The sequence below is a fragment of the Haliaeetus albicilla genome, chromosome 4, assembly GCF_947461875.1.
Source record: "Haliaeetus albicilla chromosome 4, bHalAlb1.1, whole genome shotgun sequence".
NCBI lineage: Eukaryota > Metazoa > Chordata > Aves > Accipitriformes > Accipitridae > Haliaeetus > Haliaeetus albicilla.
In genome coordinates this window covers 9,131,406-9,155,885 of record NC_091486.1, presented here as the reverse complement: position 1 = coordinate 9,155,885, position 24,480 = coordinate 9,131,406, and the positions used below count along the sequence as shown (strand labels likewise).

The 24,480-nt window shown below is 43.8% G+C and overlaps 1 protein-coding gene across 2 annotated transcripts; it reads right to left on the bottom strand.

Annotated features, from left to right (window-relative positions):
* Window positions 1-606: 606 nt before the first annotated feature.
* Window positions 607-23,942, bottom strand: LYPD1 (LY6/PLAUR domain containing 1). 2 transcript variants are annotated; one of them, XR_011324281.1, is made up of 4 exons: window positions 23,630-23,942; window positions 22,369-22,506; window positions 2,659-4,754; window positions 607-2,555 (listed from the first exon to the last, which is right to left on the bottom strand). XR_011324281.1 is itself a non-coding variant. In XM_069780858.1 (3 exons), the coding sequence occupies exons 1-3, from the start codon at window positions 23,679-23,681 to the stop codon at window positions 4,519-4,521; spliced, it is 426 nt and encodes a 141-aa protein (XP_069636959.1). In that variant the 5' UTR covers window positions 23,682-23,942; the 3' UTR covers window positions 607-4,518. The 2 variants fall into 2 exon arrangements, 1 of the variants encoding a protein (XP_069636959.1); XM_069780858.1 differs by having other exon boundaries at window positions 607-4,754.
* Window positions 23,943-24,480: the final 538 nt, after the last annotated feature.

Below are 24,480 nucleotides of genomic sequence, written 5' to 3'. Positions count from 1 at the left end.
ACGAGGTTTATTTTACTACATAAATGATCCTTTGCCACATACTAAGAATTAATACTGTAAGATCCACTTCTGGGAAGTTACAATAACAATTCCCAAATTTAAATCAGTTAAATTTGTATGCTTTATTTTTAAAGAGGTTTGGGGTGGGGGTTTTTTTCAGATTAAAATAGTAGTTGAATGTGGTAATTCCTGGTTTTGGTAAACTATTTTGTGGCTGGTTTATGACTTAGCTTTTTAAAGTGGTTTTAGTCAAGGATCTTTTCATGCCTTTTTTTTTTTTTTTGTTACCTTGAAATATCTACATCAATGTTAAATGAATTGTAAGCTCAAACACTTAAAGGTTGAGACGTATTCACTTACACATAGTCAGCTAGGTAACACAAGGGCTCCTGGCTTCTGTTGGCATGGTCTAATGCACTTTTGATGATTAAACAGAGTGATTCAAACGTGTGTTGGAAACTCCAAGCACCAGTGATGGAGGTCACTGGACCACAGCATTACTTTGTTTATAAACATCATTATGCCATGGAAGATAAATCTCTGCTCTCATCTAGTGTGTCACTTCAGTGCAGTAGTCAGGACAATGGAAAAAAAAAATGGAGCTACTACTTTTTTTCACTTTAATAAGGAGTGGAAGGGAAAGTTGGGTATGAGATGAAATGGGAAGGAGTTTAATTCCTAGCAGGCAGCAAGCTCAAGGGAAAAATGCAGCAGTACTGGTGTAAGATGCAGTTTGGTTTACATTCAAGCTGATACAATGTTGTTTAAGCGCCTTCTGCACATTACAGTACAACACAAACTTCTACAGCCTGTGTACAAGTTCAAATTCATGGCAGCAGTAATTCAGTCAAAATACTTAATGCCAAGGTCTGAACATACAGCTTTTCTTCTGATACGCTTCAGTTTACTTCATAACTCCATGTCAAGTGTGAACAGTTGGAAAAAATATTGTGAATTTGTCAGCATGTTTATTTACATGGTGCATCTCCTTTGAATCCACAAGCATTTTTTTCAAGTGTAAAAATGAACAATTACTCATCCCAGGAAAACAACAAAGTTTTACAGACATCTCCTCCCACTCCCCAAAAGACTAACCTCACCGCACTGCGCAAGGGCACAAGCAGCTCATTTTTCAGTTGCTGTACACACAACAAAATATTCAGTTCCCCGGAACAAAAGTGTCTGAAGAATATAAGGGGGAATCTTAAGCATTTGGCAGTTTGAACTAAAAAGAAAGGTCAATGGCAAAGAATTCAGATACAAGCAAAAAATCAGACCTCTCAGAGCACTGCATTTGAGCTTTAAAACTGAATGCAGGCGTTGTTTGCTCACAGTGTTTCACAGCAGCATTCATAATTTAGGAAACTATTAACCAGCATGATGAAGTACCCTGTTTCTAACTAAGAACAAAAAAAATTACACTGTAGAGCTTATTTTCTTTTCCCTTGAAAGAGATAATCTGGCAAAATTTGACAAGAATTCTGCAGACCTGGGTTTGTGGGCTTTGCATTTAAGTTGCACGGGAGAAAAAGCCACAATGGAGCAGCAGCATCCTTTGGCTGCCTTTTTATAAGGCCTGTCACAAGTCACTGCTCAGGGCTCCTTATTTTCTGTTGGTCTGTGCCAGGACCGCTATCCCTGTATTTGTTATGCTGACAGCAGAGAAAAAAAGCACTGAAGGCTAGAAAATTTGCAGGACCAATACAAAATTCAGATCAGCTTTTGACAGAGACACAACAGGTACTGAAAAATGAGGCAAGAAGGCAGGGGAAGAGTAGCAGAGCTGAGTAAAGGGGCATGGGGTTGAGTAGGAATGGGAATGAGAATAAAGAGACTGTGGCTGAGGAGAGTTATGGTGGTTAAAGAACAGAAAATGGCAAAGGTAAATGCATTTATCACTTGCCTACTAAGAACAGCCTACCAGGGCTCTCAATCTAGTGCTATAAGTTTAAGATGCGCAACTTCCCCATCCTACCAAAATTACCGCAACACTGATTACCAAAGCAAATGATCAAAAAGACAACTTTTATTTGGTAGCTCATTCAGTGAGATCGTAAATTTGTTAAAGTAATTATAGCTTTCATTAACAAAATTAATTTCTTAAAAAAAAAAAAAAAAGACATTTCATACCTTTTTTTTGCTTGGGGGTGGTGGTGAAGAGAACTTGAACGCACCTTGTTTAAGCCTAGGCAGTTTCAAAGTTAGGAAAAATCTTTCTTCTCTTTTCTGCCCCCCTTCCCCGTTACATTCAGGTCTTCCCACTAGCGAAGTATCATTTTCCTGGCTTGAAAAATCAGTGTGCACTATTTCAGAGCTGCATTCCTACAGTGATCTGTTCAATAGGGGCAATCTGACTTAGTGTGGACAGGTAAGAATTAAAATGCTTCTGTTGAGAAAGGAGGCTAGACAGTGGAGGAGATTAACAATATAACAAAAGTCTACTGGAAGTGAAAACTGTGCACCATCAGGATATTCTCTAATATTTTGTGCCTCTGCAGCAGGGAAGCCAACCTGCAACTTCTGCTCCCTCTAAGTGTTCATATAAGGCACGTTTCCTGCAAAGAGAAAAACAAAGTGGAAACGGTAAACTGGTGGCTGTATTGCATTTCAGAAGTAATGCTTGGTGGGGGGAGCACTGAGAGGAATTATTTTGTGTACCTGGTATTTCATGCAAGATGTCAGGCTTTCCAGCGCTTACATGCACCAGAAGCAGTGGATGCCAACGGGGCTCTTCCCCCTGCTCGGTCTCCTGCCTGGGAACAGAGCCTGCTCAAGTTCACCCATACGTTTCTTCAGGGCTGCCATTTTGAAGATGGCATCAGCGCTGCTACTCTAGTGAGCGCCAGTCCACTGAGGCAGAATTTTCAGAGATCCAACACTTAAGTCACCCCCTTTTTAATGCCATTAGTGATGTAGCAACAGGTATTTATATTTACATATAAATACAAAATGGTCAGATACCACATTTTTAAGCATAATTTATAATCTGAAACTGCTTACACTTCAATGACTAGGCTTGGGTTTTTCTCATTTACATTCATAATTTAATTCCACTGGAATTTGATTTTTAAGAAAGCCCAACATATCTTAATTACCATAAAAAGATCCATACATATTTTACTTAAAAATATCTTCTGTAAGAGGAAATTTACCAAAAATAACACGAAATATATTATTATGCATACATTTTCTTTTTTTGTAAAGTACAAACAAGAATCTGATCTCTTCTGGGTATTGCCTGATCTAATATGGCTATAGGTTCTATTTATTTTGTTTGCTTTTCAAAGTAAAGGGAAAGACATAAGAAATGTAAGAACACAAACCAAAATAAAAATGCATTCTTTCCAAAGATACAGATATCAATGAAAGAACACTTTGAAAACTAATAAATGACAATAGGTACAAAGAAACACTATCCAAGCACTATGCAGTCTTTTGTCAGAGCATGTGCTGCAATGACCTTGTAACAGTTATTAAAAACAACAAACAAAAAAATGCTACTGGCAGAAAAAGCTGTCAAGCAAAACACTGAAAAATCAGTACTATTTCCTAACAAGTAAGTGCAGAACTGATACTAAGTATTTTATGGTATTTTTCCCCTGTGTATGCACACCTCCTTCTTCCTCTTTCTGTTCACAGGACTGATTGTTGCAACTCTGGCAATATGCTGGATGCCAAACCAGGTTAGAAGGATCATGGCTGCTGCTAAACCAAAGCAGGACTGGACTGTCCCCTACTTCAGAGCGTACATCACTCTTCTTCCCATCGCCAATACCTTCTTCTACCTCAGCTCGGTGGTGAACCCCCTCCTGTACAACATCTCTTCTCAGCAGTTCCGCAGCGTGTTTCTGCAGGTCCTCCGCTGCCACCTGACAATTGAGCATGCCAACAAGGAGAAGTTTCTCAGAGCCAACCTGAGCTCCAGAGAAAGGAGCACCCGGTCTCTACGCCCGCTGCTCTTCATTTCGTCTAGGCGCAATTCTTCTACAAGGGGCAATAACAGAGTTCTCTTAAGTACTTTTCAGAATGAGACCAAGCCTGACTGCAGTCCACAGAAACCAGGTCTTGAACCATTGGAGCCCAGCTTGGAAGTAATGCTGCTAGAGACTAGCTCAGAGCCCAGTCCAGGAGCACAAAACGGCCTTTGTGAACATCGAGTATGACTTCATAAGGCAAAGTTAATGATTAGCAATGAACTTAAAAAACATGGAAATTAAAATGACTGAGGAATTGACTGCATCTTAAAAGGAGTAACACAGATGGACTTGTTTCCAGTTATGCAAAAAGAGCAGGAGTTTTGTATCCTGCTGCTGGGATTTTTAAGTGCACACTGGAAATTCAACCGGCTAACTGAATTCATTAGCTGCCAAAAATATCAGCCCCCCCCTCTCCCCACAAACCACTGAACTTCCCTCACTGTTGACAGGGATCTGGAAACAAACAGAAAACAATTGCAGTGTCTTTGAAGAAAAGAGGAAACAGAACAAACTGTGTCAGGGCAAAAAACTTGCTTGAAGTTTAGCAATACAAAAACAACAGAGCAAATTTAAGGAGCAGAACGGTGGTTATCACGTGTGCCCTCAGCACTACGCCAGAATTCCCCCTCTTCTTTGGCCGGGGTCCATTGCAGAGCGGAGTGTTGCAGCAGCTGATACAAACAGAGTTCACCTTCCCTGGAGAACAAAAGGACTGGTACCCAGCAGATGCTATCAGACACGCTGCTGAAGACGCGCAGGATTTGCGATACATGATTCCTGTGACACAGAGCAAAGGTTACTTAGTTTGGTATGAATACGGTTTTGCTTTACAACACGATTCATGCTTGAAAACTGCTGCAAAACCAGTTTACATTTCCAAGGCAATGCTGGTGATTAAGCCAGACACCTCAACTGTGACATGGCTAACAGCTCTGCACTGCAGGAGAAGCACAGTCACTCTGGTTTGGATTTTTCTTTTATTTGATTCTGTTGGAACCAAAAATATTACAAACTTGATTTACATAATGTATATCAAATGATGCATTTTATAACCAGAATTCTTAATCTTTTGGAGTAAGCTGTTTGAATAGCTATAACTGAAATGCAGTTAGTTTGCAAATGACTTTTGTTTCTGTTGCTGAATATGGCCGAGTTGTTTAAGGTGTCTAAGTAATTACAATTTTCTATGCTGTTAATTTGTTTTTTCAGCATTGTTTTTTTACTTTTCTTGTTCCTTTGCCACACAGAGACGAGTAACCAAGAGTAAAAGGAGAATGACTATCAGCAAAACTTTCATACCGCCCTCCCCCCTTTTATATTTTTAAAGAAAAACTAGAAGTACTTTCCAGGTAATCTCAGTTCTTGCTGTCTTTGAAGCTTAATACCCTCAACAACAAACATTTCCATTTGTACAGAAATGGCTTTTCTGAGTTGAAAGTCTTCCCTTTTAAAATGTAATTTAAATTAATCTAATTCTAATTAATAATCTAATTAAATTTATAATTTCCCAAATTGTTTTTACCTGAAAAAAGTACATTCTGATGCACATAGCTGTTATTTTAAAATGGTTTATAAAGGCTTTAAAACACATAGTTGCATTTTCCTCTGTCGTAGTGGAAAATGGTTGTGGCAGTTCCACCTCTCATTACTCTAAAATTTTCCTGCAAGTGATATAGTAGAAATTGTGTGTTGGAAAAACTTAACACATAAATAGATAATGAAGGTTTGCTGATATTGCCATGCGGTTACAAAAACAGGTAAATATTTCTAAGGATAATAAAATCACTATTCCTTTTGAATATGGGATTTGCAAGATTTTTTATTCTTCTGAAGGGCATGGGAACAGGATTCCCTTGGAGAACAGTCCCTCTGCATCCTGTAGCACGGTCCCAGAATGTTTTTAAATACACAGCGATCAAGACACTTTTTGGAGGGAGTGAAGCAGGAATATGACCCGCAAGTACTGAACTTAGAGATTCTTGTTCAGTCCCCAGAGACTTCGGAAATAAGCACTACAGCACCTACACAGTCCAGCAGACACCTCTGCGGTAGCGACTGCCACTGCGCTACTAAGTGCCCTGTATAGCAGCAAAACACTGTTTGGGTATGCTCAGAAAGAAGGATTTCCTGTCTTCAGAGAATTTTAATTAAAGCAATTCTTTTATACTGTCACAACACTGATGCCATCCCAACAATGCAGGGGTTTCCCCATTTTGTGTTCTCCCTCTGCAAATCTAAACTCTGAAACATGTTTTAAGGCTATCTATCTAGTTAAACTTCGGAAGAGAAGCCCTCGAGTCAAAGTTAAATCTTCCTCTGTCTCCAGTGAGCTTCAATCAATCAACACAGCAGGTAGAGCCTTTTCCCAAGAAGGAAGAGGAGCTACAGGCTGTTCTAGCTGTAACAGCAAAGGCACACCGATCAAGAGGCACAATCTCTATTACTATAGTTTGCAAAAAGAAGGGAGCTCTGTCTCTGTTGACAAACCACTGCTGTCAAGGAGCTCAACTGTGCTGCCACTGATCGGCTTACAATACTGAAATCTCAGCTGATGTTTCCCACAAAGACCTGGTCCTTTGTCTGTGGTTCTCCTGCAGTCTTCCAAGAGCTAAGGCAGACATGACCCTTCCCATGGCTACGATTAACTTTCTTCCTTCCCCTTCCCTCTTGAGAAAGGAATCCTGTATCAATGGAGCTAGGTACAGCCATTGTTCTCCCACCTCTAATCCCGCATCTCCTCATCACATACTTCTTCCCTGCAGCTACAGCCACCCAAACTCAGCCGTTCCGCAGTCTTCCATACAAAGAGCAGTGAATCTCAACTTTCCCCGCAAAGACCAAGCCTCTAAAAAGCTTTTGACACTGGTGGACTTCCTATTCCCATTGTTTTATAGATCACTCTCTTCCTGCCATTTCCTTTTCACAGGATTCCTGTGAAGCCCTGTTCACAATTTGAACTAGTAAGTGATTTATTAGTTTAGGTCCCTGAAATATCATGTACTTTGCACTTTTCCTGTAGACAAGGAAACTAGAATTGTTCAGTGCTGTGAACAATTAGATAATGCCCTCTGAGGCACAGTTTTCACCAGGCAACTCTAGGAGACCTTTCCGGCAAAAAACATCGAAGTCCTGCAGTTTAACACCACGTGTCTACAACAGCTCTGTTCTCCAGGATAAATTCCAGAGAATCCTGAGCTCCTTTTGAAGTCAAAACAGAGTATTCCTGCACAGACCAAAATTTTACAACTCAAAGTTTCAGGCACAGATGGACCATGTCCATGCCTAAATAGAGAGAACAATCTAACTAGTAAAATCCCATTTGTAACGCTTCTCCTGGGGCTTTTCTGTAAATATGTCTTATAATAGGAAATTCCACTCCCAAATGATTTGTTTATTCCCATTCCCAGCTCCAGTAATCTGAATTGTAACAAGACTCTTTAAATAATTAAAAAATTCAGCACTTCTATCAGTTTTCAATAGCTATTGGCTAAAGACATGCCCTTCACCTCCAAGTTTTTTTTTCTTTAACTACTGATAGATTTTTTTGAGCTCACGAATCAGCTGCTACCACACACTAACTGCTTTTTACAAACCATCAGGTATGAACTAAACTTGATCAACACAGAAGGGCTGTGCTTTTTCTCTAATTTTTGCAGTATCCTTATAGCAAGATACAATGAAAACAGGCATAGAAGACCGACGGAAAAAAGAGAGAATGTTAGCACTATGGGAGTGACGTTTTAAACCACTTCAGATGTGATTTCCCTTTTTTTGTTTTTTTTTTTTTTTTACCATGGATGTGAAAAAGCAGTGACACTTTAAATAGTATGAATTAAAGAAAGGCAGGAAAAATACTGTTAAACCTTCTTCCTATCACATTGTGATTCCAGTTCAATTGTGGTAGGAAATAAAACTAGTACAACTGACTTCCATGGTTTGATGCCAGGGACACTGCTCTCCTTGCTCCAGCAAACAGGTTAATGTACCCTGGTTACCACAGTTCACCCACTCAGTTCAGACAGGAGAGCAGCATCCTTTCTGGATTTTCTCTAGAGATTTTTTTCCTCAAGACCCTCTCTCGCAGTGGTTTGTTGTACTGTTGAGTCAGTTCTGAAACTACTTCTGAGATCTTCCTGAATCATTTGCCACCAGCAGGCTGAACTGCAGGCAGTTCTTCAAAGTGGTTATCTGCCTCATAAGACTCATACCACAGACATAACTGCTAATTACCGGATATTCTTGCTTGAGCAATCAGCTTGATACATTCATTAACACATCACCTAGAAATATAATTGCAAACCTTTCTGGGAGCTTTTCTTCTACCTACCTCAGATTGTTCTGAGCTGCTGGCTAGGCAAGGAGACTACACGTTTTAAACTCTGCTTTTCCTGGGATGGGGTCATTCCCAGCTACCTACCTTCAACAGTTTACAGCAGTGCTCAATTAGTATATCTACTAATATACAATTAGTGTATTTACTGCCCAATCTCTTGATGGTTGAGTACCAAATAATTTGTCCTTTTTCGCGGATTCAGCAGCCCCCCAACAGTGTGCGTTACACATATGTGTAGGTACTATCATGATGTTTTACTATGAAGTACCTACTACTGACCAATTGATTCTCCTTCATTTTGGCTTCAAGGTTGTGGGGCTGGCTGAGGATGTAGTTCAAGTACTTTTAAGAAGTGAGGGGAGTATGCAAGGCTAGACAGAATATCTGTGTGATAATGCAGTGGTATTCCACACCCTCTCCTTCCACATACACCTACTACAACTACTTTTTTTAACACGGGGAAAAAAAAAAAAGCTTTGGGCTTCAATCGGGCATTGAAAATTTACTCCTAGACTGAGCAACTTGCCCATCGTGACACCCCTCTCTTCCCCACATGGGATTGTACATTTAGATAGCATCAAGGCCCAAACTACTAGTCCTGCAGGATTTTTGCCTTATTCCATGCAATGAAGTGATGGTATAAATCTCAAGGCTTTTCTACAGTTCCTGCTTGTCATATTGATTTTCTCACCTAGATCCGTTCTATACACACGCCCCCCCCCCCCCCCCCGCCAAGCTCAGCCCCCCCCCCGCTTAGCTGCAGTCTAGTGCATCTGCACCCTGGCAATGTTTTGGCCACACTCAGATGCATTCAGTCTTGACAGCAACAAACAATTCATGATACAATTTATTCAAATCCAAAAGTGGGAGTTCTTCCACTTACCGTGGCTGCAGAGCCCAGTACATGTTCTCTTGAATAACAGCTTAACTTGTTACTAGGACAACCAAAAAAGGTGACATCACACCTACTTCTTAACGCTGTATGTATGCAGAAGGCACCAGAAGATCCAAGCTTTTTCTCTTACTGCTTGAAAAGGATCTTATTAGGCACCTCTGATTCTTCTGTTATAGCAGGTACAGAAAAAAAAAAGAGCAAGTGTAAGCACAACTCTCCAACTTAAAAGCCAACCATAATCCAAGCAGTGTGCAACTTTAGTTAGCACCTGTACTCTCAAGACCGTCCTTCAGCGAAATACAGTCTCTGAAGCCAAAACAGGCAACTAGGATACCACCTCCGAGATCAGTGACCTAATTTCTAAACAAGACAGTCACCTTCCCACCCTATGACCCGACTACTCAGAAACTGCCTTCTGCAATGGCACACCTGAGCAGCAAACTGCAGCCCTCTGCTTCACCCTAGAACAGTCTATGGCCTCCTGGGCACAAAACTCTTAGCTCTAAGTAAGTTTGACTCCTGTCAAGTAGACGATGTTGCTTCACCCAATGCTAACTTTTCTAAGGCAAGTGCTCTATCTCACAGGCTATGACTGAGACTCCTCATTTTAAAAGAAAGCTTTTACTACAGTGTTTTTGTACATAGCCAACTTTGTAGGCGCGCATGAAGTCAGATTTGTCTTCTGCAACTCATTCCACAGAAACTGCTTTAACAAAAATCTTCTGCGTGTATCCTGAGTATGCCTGTTGCACTCAAATCTTTTGGAACATTAGAAAACAGTTTATGCCCAGCTAGGGTCCAGGAATGAGGCATCCTTGAGCAGTCACAAAACCACCTTTTCAAGACTGGACCATACACAGAGCCATAGCTTCAGGCACGTAGAAAAGTTTTGTACCTTAAGGTAGGTAAGTAAGTAACTCAAAGTTAGCATGCAGATCAAGACAAGCAGCATTCAGTCAGCGGCGAGGCCAGCAGAGGCAACGGTAAGTCAGCGGCTAAGCGCTAGATGGAGGTGGACTGGGAGGTTCCTGAGGCCCAGGAGCGCCGGGGAAGAGCGGAGGGACCCGGCCAGAGCCAGCGGCTCTAGCGAGAGAGGCTGATGCAGCGTGGGCATCGCCAGGGGCGTGGTGTGTCAGTTTGCCCTGCAGTTTGTGCAGGCAGGGCGCAGCCCCTGTCTTCCTCTTCCAAGCTGAAGAAGGGTACTCAAGCAGTGGGCATTGGCCTGGAAGGAGACCCAGGTATGGTTGCCACTTGGGTGAAAGCCATTGTTAGGAAAAATGTGGCAACGCAGACAGAGCTCCCACGTCAACATGCAGCTGTCCAGGTCTCTGGCTGCAGGGAGTGCCTGAGTCCATCACTGATGACGGAGGGCAGTGGGGACACCTCTTGTGTGAGGTGTGACCAGGCAGATGATCTGCTCAGCCTGGTGGTAGAGCTGAAGGAGGAAGTGGAAAGGTTGAGGAGTATCAGGGAGTGTGAGAGGGAGATAGACTGGTGGGCCGACACCCTGCCATCCCTGAGTCATAGGCAGCAGATGGACACTCTGCAAGAAGTGGAGGTTCCCCTGCCCTCCTGCCACCAGGGAAGAGGGGATCTAAGAGATGGAGGGGAATGGATACAGGTCCCTGCTCAGGGGGGCAGGCGAATCCCCTCCCAGCCTCCCTCACCTTCCCAGTTGCCCCTACACAACAGGTATGGGGCTCTGGAACTCCACCCCTTGAGCTGGAAGGTAAGTATGAAGAGCAGAATGTACCCCCCCCCCCCCCCCTTACACCATCTGGATACTCACAAATCTATGGGACCTGATGGGATCCATCTAAGAGTACTGAGGGAACTGGCAGAGGTCTTTGCCAGTGTGACTCCCATTTATAAGAAGGGTTGGATGGAGGATCCGGGGAACTACAGGCCTGTCAGCCTGACCTTGGTACCGGGGAAGATTATGGAATGGTTTGTCTTGAGAGCACTCACATGGCAAGTCCAGGAGAAGAAGGGGATCAGGCCCAGTCAGCATGGGTTTACAAAAGGCAGGTCCTGCTTGACCAACCTGATCTCCTTCTATGACCGGGTGACCTGCCTGGTGGATGAAGGAAAGGCTGTGGATGTTATCTTCCTTGACTTCAGCAAGGCCTTTGACACTGTCTCTTATGGCATACTCCTTGAGAAGCTGGCGCCTTGTGGCTTAGACAGGTGTACTCTTCACTGGGTGAAAAACTGGCTGGATGGATGAGCCCAGAGGGTTGTGGTGAATAGGGTGAAATTCAGTTGGCGGGTCACAAGTGGTGTTCCTCAGGGCACGGTGTTGGGCCTTGTTCTGTTTAATATCTTCATCAATGATTTGGATGAGGGGATTGAGTGCACCCTCAGCAAGTTTGCAGACGACACCAAGTTGGGAGGCAGGGTCAATCTGCTGGAGGGTAGGGAGGCTCTACAGAGGGATCTGGACAGGCTGGATCGATGGGCTGAGGCCAGTCGTATGAAGTTCAACAAGGCCAAGTGCCGGGTCCTGCACTTCAGTCACGGCAACCCCATACAGCACTACAGGCTTGGGGAAGAGTGGCTGGAAAGCTGCCTGGGGGTGCTGGTTGACAGCTGGCTGAATATGAGCCAGCAGTGTGCCCAGGTGGCCAAGAAGGCCAACAGCATCCTGGCCAGTATCAGAAATAGTGTGGCCAGCAGGAGCAGGGAGGTGGTTGTTCCCCTGTACTGGGCACTGGTGAGGCCGCACCTTGAGTCCTGTGTTCAGTTTTGGGCCCCTCACTACAGGAAAGACATTGAGGTGCTGGAGTGTGTCCAGAGAAGGACAACCAAGCTGGTGAGGGGCCTGGAGCACAAGTCTTATGAGGAGCAGCTGAGGGAACTGGGGCTGTTTAGTCTAGAGAAGAGGAGGCTGAGGGGAGACCTTACTGCTCTCTACAACTACCTGAAGGGGGGTTGTAGTGAGGTGAGCGCTAGTCTCTTCTGTCAGGTGGCTGGAGATAGGACAAGAGGAAATGGCCTCAAGTTGAGGCAAGGGAGATTTAGGTTAGATATTAGGAAAAATTTTTTTACTGAGAGGGTTGTCAGACATTGGAATGGGCTGCCCAGGGAAGTGGTTGAGTCGCCATTCCTGGAGGTATTAAAAAACCGAGTAGATGGGGTACTTCAGGACATGGTTTAGTGGGCATGGATGATGGTTGGACTCGATGATCTTGAAGGTCTTTTCCAACCTAAATGATTCTATGATTCTAAGTGTTGAGGTGTGCTGTTACAACTTTGGCAGAATTTCTCCACTCAACTCTTTTAGATTTGGTGCTTAATCTTTCCCATCTCCTCAAGCAAAAGGCAGCAAACTGGCCAACAGTGGACAATCCATATTGTGGCACACACAACCTGCGAGAAGCCCCCAAAAGTTGTCCTAGCTCTAGCGTTAGCATACTTTCATGATTTGTATGTGATGTGTCTTGGGTGTTCTCTTAATGTTGTTGTTCATAAAGACAAGCCCGAGGACCATGTTTATGAACTGATACTCCCCCTTTGTTTTAACATCCTGAATAGCTCCAATTATCTTATTTCACTGAAACTTTCTATTTTCTGGTCTGAGTGAATCTGCAAGTTTTCCTTCTTGTTGTGTTTAGACTTGATGTCCTGTCTGCCTATCCATGCTTGCTTTGTGATTTCGATTATATATTTCACCCTTTATTTCTTGCCCTAAACTGTCACTTGGCTTACCCTCCACTTAAGTGAAATTCAGTACCCAGTAGGAGTTACAAAAGCTCTTTTGTGATGTCTGCTGAAATCTAAAATGAGAACTTATACTAGTGCAAGAAAAACACGTAAACATTTCCCTTTCTGAGGAACATAAAATATACACGTGACTATTTCTGGATTTTAGTGTATCAGTAATGTTCAAAATTGGGTTCAGACTACACACAAATAGGTTTCTAAATTATGTTTTCTAGTTTCCTTATTAGGTTTTATGCCCATCTTTTTATGGCTTCAGTGGTTTTGCTACGATAACTGTCTATTCCTTAGCTAGTACCTGTTCACATACCTCATACAGTGACAGATTGCCAAAGGTCCTATTGTGATTTGCTTTGTCTTCTAGAGAAAGTGGTAAGTATTTTATCTAATAAGGTCCTAAATATCTTAGAAGGTGACTAAATGTTGAAAAGCAATTATTCTTCTGACATTGTGCTTCCCCAAACAGTTGTGGGTTTAGTCAGATCATGTTTTTATTGGTTTAAAATATGAATTGAGCTTCCGCAACACAAATCCTTTCATCTAGGATTGTAAATGCAGTGTTAAATAAACAGTTTAAGCCAGTGTAAAATATAACCATATCCAACCATGTCCTCTGTGTTTCATTTTACACTAACTCTTCCTATCCTTGTCTTTTCAATGTTCACACTGGAGCTCATGAGTAATTTAAGTAATTTGTACCTTGCCAGAAATTTTATCATGAAATTTACTAATTGCCTTATAAACAGCTAATTAAATACTGTAAGCAACCAAGATCAGTGTTTTCCAGATGAAAAAGCTGAGGCACTGAAATTAAGTACTTGAAATCTATTGCAAAGCTACATCACACACTTCCAGATTTTTAATCCCGTGTTTTAAGACTGCAGCTATTTCATCCTGACCCCCCCTCCCTTTGATGCATTCAGTAGACAAGATAAAAGCATATTGTGGTGGGTTGACCCTGACTGCAGGCCAGGTGCCCACCAAAGCTGCTCTATCACTCCCCCTATCAGGTGTACAGGGGAGAGAAAATATAACAAAGGGCTCGTGGGTTGAGATAAGGACAGGGAGAGATCACTCACCAATTACCGTCACAGGCAAAACAGACTTGACTTGGGGAAAATTAACTTAATTTACCGCCAATCAACCACAGTAGGGTAATAAGAAATAAAAACTAATCTTAAACCACCTTCCCCCCACCCCTCCCTTCTTCCCGAGCACAGCTGCACTCACGATTTTCTCTCCCTCCTCCCCTCCAGCAGTGCAGGGGGACAGGGAATGGGGGTTGGGGTCAGTTCATCACACGTTGTCTCTGCTGCTCCTTCCTCCTCAGGGGCAGGACTCCTCACATGCTTCCCCTGCTCCAGCGTGGGGTCCCTCCCATGAGAGACAGTCCTTCACGAACTTCTCCAATGTGGGTCCTTCCCATGGGCTGCAGTCCTTCAGGCACAGACTGCTCCAGTGTGGGTCCCCCGTGGGGTCACAAGTCCTGCCAGAAAACCTGCTCCAGCCTGGGCTCCTCTCTCCATGGGGCCGCAGGTGCTGCCAGGAGCCTGCTCCAGCGTGGGCTTCCCACGGGGTCACAGCCTCCTTCAGGCATCCCCCTGTTCCAGTGTGGGGTCCTCCCTGGGCTGCAGGTGGAGATCTGCTCCACCGTGGACCTCCCTGGGCTGCAGGGGGACAGCCTGCCTCACCATGGTCTTCCCCTCCTTCTTCACTGACCTGGGGGTCTGCAGAGGTCTTCCTCTCACATGTTCTCACTCTTCTCTCTGGCTGCAATTGCTGTTGCGCAGTTCCCCCGCCCCCCCTTCTTAAATTTGTTCTCCCAGAGGCACTACCACTGTCACTGATGGGCTCGGCCTTGGCCAGCGGTGGGTCCAACTTGGAGCCAGCTGGCATTGGCTCTGTCAGACATGGGGGAAACTTCTGGCACCTTCCCACAGAAGCCACCTCTGTAGCCCTGCCACTACCAAAACCTTGCCACACAAACCCAATACACATATTCATGCCATTAGGCTCTTACAGAGTATACAGTTCTGTAAAAAACAAACAAACAAAACCAAAATACGCCCCTCCCCAACCCTACCTGGTTGAACTAGCATATTTTCATCATAATTTTCTGTGAAAACTTACTCATTATCATCACAACTCCTTCATACATGTGGCACTTTTAAAAAGTTGCACTTTTTTGCAGAAACTAATAGGAGCCTTTTGACAATGAAAGACTGGTCTCCGCACTCTCCTTCTGATCCTAACTGACATGACATGTTGTAGAAATTAAAACATCTCAGAAGAAAACTGGACAATTGTTGACCGACAGAGGACAAGGGTTTGGAGTACCGTGATATCTCTTTTTAAGTCATGCCTTCTAATTCTGGTACTCGAAATATGACTCAAAACTGCATTGTTAATAACATAAATAACAGCACAAAGTAGTCTTTGTCACTGCTTGCAGCATCACAAAGCAGACGCAAGGCATTAAACTGCTTAAAAATGCATAGGCTGGGAAAGTTAAGTACAGCTGCTAATGGTGGTATTATCAAATTTTTTTTTAAAGCCACAGGAGGCTACAAACCAGAAGTCAAAGCTCAGCTCTCACCTGCATATCTAATTCTTTTGTTTTCTACTGTCCTTATTTGTTCCTCTGCTCACTAACGTAGACTTACAGTCAAGCACTAAAACATACAATCTTTCAAAGCTGGCTCAGAGCCTTCCATCATCTGTGCCTTCCTGAGACAAAGGTATCAAGATCTAAATATACTTGATCTTCTAGCAAGAGAGGTGAACTTGGACTTAATTTTCAGAATCCTGCATGAGCATTTTTCTTGACAATCTTATCTGCCGAAATGAACTGGGAAGCCACAGTCCTTATGCCTTTACAAACATTAAAATGCTACACCCTTGCAGTAAGTCCCATAAATAATTTTACACGTGAATAGTCTTGTTGCATCCTACTAATTAATGTCCTTAGCAATTTCAATGGAATGGCTCACATGTTTACACTTGCATGCCAGTATCTTTGAAATCCATTCAGCTTTTATATCTTTAGCTATTTTCATGCTTACAGTTTTACAGCCTGTTCAACTTCAGAGTAGGATTTGCCTGGTTTTTATATTACTTTTTCCACATTCAGGGACTCATTGGTAATTTGGCAAAACAGGTTATATCAAGTTTTCAAAAAAAAAATATCCAGACTACAAAGGAAAAATGGAAATGAAAACAGCTTGGATTAATTAAAACACATTTGCCAATGTTTTGATATGGTCACCGGGAGCTAAGACAAGTGACAGGGTCAGGCCACAAGAAGTTTTTGGAAACACAGACTCATTTGTGTGTGAAATGCAACAGGAAACTCTTAAAGGAGGTTTAAGAGACACCAGGCTGTGGGCACTGTATCCTCACAAAATTCATTTGTATACCTTTCATACAAGTCTGAGAAATAAAATAACATAAAAAGCTATTGTCCATGTCCTGTGAAAAATGAAATCCACTGGACCAGACACCACAACTTCCTTAAAATAATACAGCCCTTCATCACTTGGATCTTTGTCATGACTTTCAGGTCATAAACTGCTTCAACTGTTAACTCCACTGTTGCTTTCCTATATTTAAAGGCAGTCAGAACAGCATCTACTGCATACTGTCTGTAATTTCTCCTTAGCTGACGCCCTTAGTTCCGTTCATCCCCTATGTGGCTGGAAGTTTTCTGAACAACAACCCAAGGATTGGAAGGAATTTACTAGTAACAAAACAGCTTTGGCATCTGAAAAAGTGTTTCTGAAGAGTAATATATCCGCAGCTCCAAGTTTTCAGCACACAGTGCAAATTAACAACGTATACTGTAAGTCTTTTATTCAGCATCAAAAATGAACTGCATGTTTCCAATATTGGTTACTGTGTCTTCATTTCATTGGGCACCTGGTAGCATGGGATATAATGTTATAGGTAACAACTGCCCCAGGCCAAGTTTTTTTTTTTTAAATTGTCAGTAAAGATTTATTATATTATGCTTTACTTTGATTAAAAAATAAAATAAAATCAAAAGTTCTTTTGAGTTATGTTGATATGCTTTGACCAAAAGAGACAGCGTGGAAGAAAATAAAAATAAAAAAAATCCACCCCCAGCTCAGTGAATGTTTCTTAGTGTTTCTAAACAGATACTGGGGATGCAGTTATTACCTATAAAACTTTAATGCCTGCAGTGACTCTGAAGACATTAAACTTTGTTTGCTGTTTTAATCATTTTGTCAATAAATGTACACCAGAGTATAATTTTCCCTTGATACGAGTATGCAATTAGTATTAGTACTAGTGGATACTATACATGAAAACAGAAAAAAAGTATGTGCTTCTGTAATCCTTAACAGCCATACACGAAGCAACTTAATCATGGCAGCAACACAGTAAGATAAAAAAATTAATAATCACAGGTAAAGAATTTACTATTGGCCAACTCATCACACAACTTAAATACTGTTTTCCTCTGCCTGATAAAACAAATGACTGGGAAACCAATACCAAGTTAAATAAATAAATAGAACTATAATTCAACAGTGAGATGATGATGTTGTTCATGATGTTCCCATGCACAACTTTTAAGCACACAATCACAGCAATTGCTTTAATTACACTGCAGGATTATATACTATGTAAATACATTAAAAGGACCATTGTAAACCAACAAGTAAGAGAAGTTTCTTATTGCAGATTAAGAGAAATAATGAGGTTGTTTCCCAGTTCACTTGCAAAGGAAAATTCATACACAATCTTAGTTTTATATAGACAGACATTTTCAAGTATCAGTCCTGCTACTGTGGATCTTTTTTTTTTCCTTGCAAAAGTAAAAGTTTGTAAAAGTACATTCCCAACTATGTTAGCGCACAAGGTATATTGTTCAAAACATGCACATGGGCAGGGTTACTTACAGAGAGTTCTGAGATATTTAGAGTGGCTACCTTTCTGGGCTGATTGTCTCATCCTTCATGCTTTATTCCTTTCTGATCTATTCACATTGTGAGTTTCATTTTGCCTTAAGTAGGTTTTAGATCAGCCTCACACTCAGATAGCTCTTGCCTTCAGTAAAACGTAAGCTTCATTATTAGTATGTTTCCTATGATATATGTATAAAAGCATATATACATTATATACTTATCTACATATCATCAAGATGTTGCATCTGATCCCAATATACTGTGGGATTTCTTTGATCCTACATATTTTCTGAAAACGAAGGAACACTGACAGTTCTAAGTTAAAAGCTCATAGATAGGGAGGAAAGAGGCAAGTGGGAGAGGGAAATCTGCCATGGGTATTTCCACAAAGTATCTGCAAGTGGAATTATTATAAGCTAGAACTTTGATCCTTTGTCAAACATTTCACCTACACAGTTTTCAAACACCTGCTTATCCAGTTGAAGAATGCACTAGAAACGTATCCTTTACGTTAATTTCTATGGGACAAAAATTACTTGGTGTAGTCTTCAATGCCACTTCCCATTCTCACCATTCTTCCCTCTTAAGGAAGAAAGCACTGATTTTTTTTTTTTAAGATTAAATTAATAAATTAGCTTGTAAGATTTGCATCACAGGCAAAATAGTCTTGTCTGTTTGTATCTCCCACTGGAACAGAATGTTAACATAACTGCATAAAACTTGTTCTAGCAAAATTTTTAAATACAACTCTGCTTAAAGTAAAAAAAATATTTTGTCATTTACTTGACAAACTCTCCAATTCTGTATGCTGACAGATCCCCAAAGTGCAACTGAAATATAAACTGCCATAGCAAAGTGCGTGTTTGCAGGGGAGGCAGAATTATACTAGTTCCACATAATCACTTAATCAGTTACTGCTCAATTCTCAATTCATTTTAAGTTGTGCAATGGAGCAGATTTCTACCCGATACTACAAACAGCTGAGTTAACACGACTACCAATCTAATTCAAAATATTAGTGACTAATACCCGCATTCTTAGCTACTCACATCAGAGGCTGTCGCAGTAACAGCCACTTTTTAAGCTCTGGGTTAGGAACATGCCTATGCTGCTGTTATGTCTCACTTGAAGCCAAAAAGTACTTCCTAAGATTGCCTCTCCAGAAATTGAGATAATGTTCTGAGAGAACACAGTGACATTTAAAGCACTAATCCTAATTTTATAGCAACTGAAGAGGAGTGGTTTGTTTAACTATGATCAGGCATAAGGAACTATTTACAACATAAATGAAAAAAACCGCACAGAGTTGTAGTTCTCCACTGCGTTGTTCATAGAAAGTTTAATACAGAAAGAAAGCTGAGCCATAGAGCTGTCATCGCACAACTCAATGAACACTAACAAATACGTAAGAAAAAAAGTCACTCTCTACATGCTGGGGACTATATTGTAGGCACACCACAGAATGTAAGTCAGTGACCTCCTTGATAGCAAAACACACACACAGATTAATGCGTGCTGCAAAGGAAGGGTGACTACATCAATAGGTTACTGATTCAGACCATGAACTTTATCTCAAAATATTGCATTTAACTTTTAAATAAGGTTTAGGAGAACTTGTAACATTTTGCTCACTGACACAGCTGTATTTTATTAAGGACGAAAATGGGTTAGTCTAAAAAAATTGCATTATACTCCTTTGACTGTATCTAGTCAAGAGGAAAAATTCTCATTATGAGATTGTGCTGTCAAATAAATGCAAATTCACATCTTTCATATTCTGGGTTAAAAATTCAAACTCAAGTCTATTATAAATTAAAATCAATATTTGAAACAATTCAGCTTTCCGTTTAATAGCAACAACCAAAAGAATCAAGTTATGAAATATACTGGTAGAAGTAGAATGAATTATTAAAAACTTGGAAGACTAAGGCATTTATATTACACACATTTAAATATCAATTAGGAAAAAAACAATAAAGGATGATGAACTGAATCATCTCTGTTTTACAACCAATCCTCTCTAGAATTGACTGAGGATAACAGAAACTAAGCTTGCAATGTAAGTTTCACTCAATTTGAAATAGGTTAAAAACTTGAATTTATTCACTAGGTAAAATTTACAATCTCTAAGCTTAAAATTAATAAGAACTGCATTTATAGAAGTAAATTAAATAAAATAGAACAGTGGTACCTGCTATGCACAGCATGCTAGTTACCTCCTAAAGGGAAAATTCAAGGATCTGCTCAGAGATGATATAAAATTGCACAGAAAAAACCTAGAAGTTTCTTTTAAGAGCTCCTTATTTACTGTATTGCAAAGCAATTTCTTCATAGGAGTAAGGACAAATTCTGCATCAACGTAGGTCTCAAATCTATTAAAACAGTTCCAATTTACATTTTCAATGTGCCACAGTCACACTGACCAGACTGCAGCCTTGCCTGCTAGTCTGAGTAGAGATGCACAACTGACTATCCCACCCTACACACGCAGCACCCAAGTGGCTGTCTCTTAACATATCTGCGGGTGCGTGCATGCACATGTGCAAGCCCACCTACCCAGAAGACTTGCACTTTAATCTGTGAGGGGCTTACTTGGCTGAAAACACTTTCCTAACACTCACCTGAAGGGAAGCTTACAGATACGTTTCTGGAAGGCTGATACAGTCTGAGGTTGTATTGAAATGAAAACATGAAGGAACCAGGGAAGATGTTAAAAAAAACCCCAAACCCACAAACAACAAACGAGCCACACCAAACAACTGTTAAGAACTAAATGAGAACTGACTTTTTTGTCTATGTCTATATACCATGTTTACAGCCCTTCAAATCGCCAAAGCATCCGTTCAAACCTATTAAAAGTACTATAGAAGCTGTGGTGTGCAGACAGCAAAGCCTTCAAACATCCTTTGAGAGATGCCTGGACTTTAAAAGTAGCTTGCAGGCCATAAGCACCTCTCATCCCACCACCCTTTTCAACTAAACTTGAAATAAAATACTCCAGTAATACATAGCTTAAGAGAGACTAATTTTCCTTTAAACATATAGCTTTTTTCTCTACACTGGAAAGCTTCTAAATATTTTACAGAAATACAGTCACTGTGGATGGCATTACCTAGGATGAAACAAAGTGCCAGCAGTTCAGCTACTTTCAATAGGTAACAATTGTTATTATTTATCTACGATTCATAGCGTAGTGGTCTGAAACTACCAGCACAATCCGAACTAGCTGATTGATAAGCACTTTGAAAACACTAATGAATAGTTTCCTAATGCAAAGAACCAATGTTACTGTTCAAGATGGATGGCTGCACACATTTGCTAGGTAGAGAGGGATCTTGCTGTTACTGAAGGGCTCACTGAGAAAGGACAGACTACAGCTTGACTTATATTGACAGCGTAACAGTCCTTTACATCAGTAAACTCCATGCTCTAGAGCACTGCCCTCAGCTGCAAGATGGGCAATCCCAGAAAGCAGCCTCCCCTTAAATCAGGGTTCTGAAGTCCCAACCTGCCCTCTGCTCCTGAAGCCTACCGCTTGGTACAGAGGTCCATGCCTATGTTGAGGCACGCTGGTGAGTTACTGCTCGCTCGCCCCTTTTAATGCTAGCGTCTTAATGGCTGTCTGCAGTAACAGCAGGATGCAGCACAAACTCCAACTCCCACACACCCACTTCCCTGCCACCCCGTCCAGCCCTGAAGTCCCTAATAAAGCTGTAGTCTTCTACTCATGTAGATGGCTATGGAGCAACGTGGTGGTCTAAAAACCGAGACAGTTCTCTCTAAATGTCAAATGCCTTCCATGATGCTGAACAAAAAAAAGCAATTTATAACACAGCTCAAAAGACAACGGAGGCAAGATGCAGAATCACAGCTAGTTTCCTCTTGAACACATTTATCTTCAAATATGCTAACTTAATATTAATTACAGTAAGGGAAAAGCCCTCTTAGACTTAGAAAATGAGTATGGCAAATAGATCCATTTGTGCACTCCTCCCCCTCCCAAACTCCCCTAAATGTTCTTTTTATCCCTCTCTCCCTTTTGCTTGGTATTTTCTTTTATGGATGAAAGCAAAGATGACTACACTTCCTTCTCTTAAGATGAACCCTCAGAGTATATGAATTGCTAGAGTAAATAAAAGAAAGGAGGGAATTACTAATTTAATGCTCTTCCATCTCTTGGGGAAAAAGCCCATGTAATTAACTATAATGAGATTAAACTAACTTGTTGTTATTAATTTCCCAGTGCTGAGAAACTAAATCTGGGACCCGCAAGATGTATATTAACAGCTTTATCAACACTTGGCTTGCATCCTTCAGTTTTTACACCAGTTTCAAAGGAAAATGATTTAACTTTGTTGAGTTGCAAAGTCACTCAGAAGAATAAGAAATTGAATCTGCTCCCTCAGGGTAGGAATGCCAGGTTCGTCTGTAGCTGAAGACTGTGCATGGGTGGAGCCAAAAGCAACAAATGCTATCCAACACCACTAAACAGAAGTATAATTACTAAATTCTTACCAAAACTTTTTTCCATTACTTCTTTCTGACACATATCTTGAACATTCACTGTACAATTCACGATGAACTCTGGAGCAGAGCAGTCATTATTTAGCTGGAACTCCTCACACTGGTAGCACTGTATTTGCAAACCCAAACCTGGAACAGAGAGAATTTTGCTTACAATAATAATAGTAATAATATTAAAAAACCCAAACGAAAACAATCGACACGTGCCAGAAACCTTCCTTATCTTTCCCTCTTCACGTGTTGCTGTTCCAAACTACATAACAGCTCAGCAAAAGCAGGACTTTGTCAAATAAAGGTGTCGCCCGCTCAGCTGAGGCTACTCCTTACGTGCTCAGCACCTGGCTCAGAAGCGGGCTCCTTTCCGGGGGGACCCCGGGGCGCGCAGCCGGCGGTACCGCCGCTCCGGCCCTGCTCCCCGGCGCGGCGCTGGGGACGCTGCCGCCAGCAGGCGGCGGGGCACCGGCACCGCTCCGCACCCGCGGCCCCTCGCCCGCCCGGCCCCGGGGCTGCCCTCAGCGCAGCGGGCTAAAAACTATCCGCGCTTCGGGGAGAACAACCCGGCTAATAGATACGCTTCGGCTCTTATCTGTGCCGACGGGTTTACTTAGCTACTAATTAATTACAAAGGATTTAATTACTATTTTGCCATGCACAATTACAGCTGCGGAGCATCCTTCACCTCCCTCCTTTATCATGCAAACGAGGTGCGCCACACGGCTCCCCAGGAGCCGCTCCTCCCAGCCCTCCGCCGGGCCCCGCGCCGCAGCGCGGCGGCTCCCGGAGCCCCGTCGGGGAGCAGCGAGCGCCTCGTCCTCGCAGCGGGGACCCCCCGGCCCGTGTCTCCCCTCCGCTGGGAGCGCTGCGGCGGCGGGACCGAGCCCGCTCCCCGCGGGGGCTGACCGCCAACCCCACCGCCCGGGGGGAGGCGTGCGCGGCGCTGGCGGTCAGCAGGCGGCATCCGCGGCGTCCGGTACCGGGCGCCGTGCGCGGGGCGCGCCGCGCCTCGCCTCGCCCCGCGGGCGGCCAGCACCGGGGACGCCGGGCCGGGCTGCGCCCTCGCCGGCGGCGCGGAGCTCTCCGGACCGCGGGCTGGAGGGCGGGCTCCGCTGCCCCGTTCCCGCTGAGCGCCCGGCGCCGGCTCCGTCGAGGCACCGCGGGGGGGAACGAAGCCTCCCCGCGGCCGCCGCGGGAAGCGCCGGGCAGCCCGGGCTCGCCGGAGGCGCCTCCGGGGGAGCGGCGCGGAGCCCCTTACCTGCGGCCAGACACAATCCCCAGAAAGTTGCAGCGAGGAGGAAGAGCCGCATCCTCCCGGAGCCGCGGCCGCCGGGCTGGCGTGCAGACGCGAAGGGGCATCAGAAGGAGAGAGGCAGCTGAGGCGCCGCGCACTTGTGCCGCTTCCCCGCCGCCACCGCTGCGGAGAGGCGCCCCGGGAGCAGGCGGCGGAGCCCGCCCGGCTCCCGCCCTGCCCAGCCCCGCGCCGCGCTCCAGCCTCGCCGGAGTTGATCGCCGAGACTGGAAGAAAACTGTACGGGAGACGAGAGCTGGGGGGGGGGGGGGGCGGGCGGCTCCCCCCTCCCTCCCCCAGCACCATGTGATGCCGGCGGAGCGGAGCGGGGCGGGGATCCCCGCCAGCCGCCCCGCAGCGATGGGGATAGAGAAAGTTCAGCGAGGGAGATAGACACCACCCCCCCCGCTCCTGCCCCCGCACGCAGAGCCCGTAGCCCGGCCCGCACCGCTCGCTCGGCGGCCGGGTCGCACGGCGCGGCGGGCTCCCGCGACCCCCCGACCGCCGGGGCGGCTCGCTCACCCCTCCGAGGGGGCGGCTGCCGGGAGGGGGGCACGGGCAGCCGGCGCCGCGCGGCGGTTCGCCCCAGCCTCCTCCGTTTCCCCGCCCGCCCGAAGCCCACAGGTGGCGGCCGGAGCGCGCCGGTGGGGGAGTTACACGCCGGGCCCCCCCCAAGAGCGGAACGGCCCCGCTGCGAGGCGTCGCTCGTCTCCCCGAAACGCCCCGCGAAGCCCACCTTCCCCGCGAGGGACTGAGGGAAGGCGCGGCCCCTCACTCTGACCGCCGCCTGGAAGGGAATGCGAGCGTCAAGGCAGGGG

Bases quoted from the DNA above. Each gene is read 5' to 3' on its own strand.
- LYPD1 (XM_069780858.1), bottom strand. From the start codon at position 23,681: ATGCGGCTCTTCCTCCTCGCTGCAACTTTCTGGGGATTGTGTCTGGCC. The intron at 22,507-23,629 runs GTAAGGGGCTCC...TCTCTGTTCCAG, and splicing joins GGGATTGTGTCTGGCCGCAG to GTTTGGGTTTGCAAATACAG. The intron at 4,755-22,368 runs GTAAGAATTTAG...TCTGTGTCACAG, and splicing joins AGTAATGGAAAAAAGTTTTG to GAATCATGTATCGCAAATCC.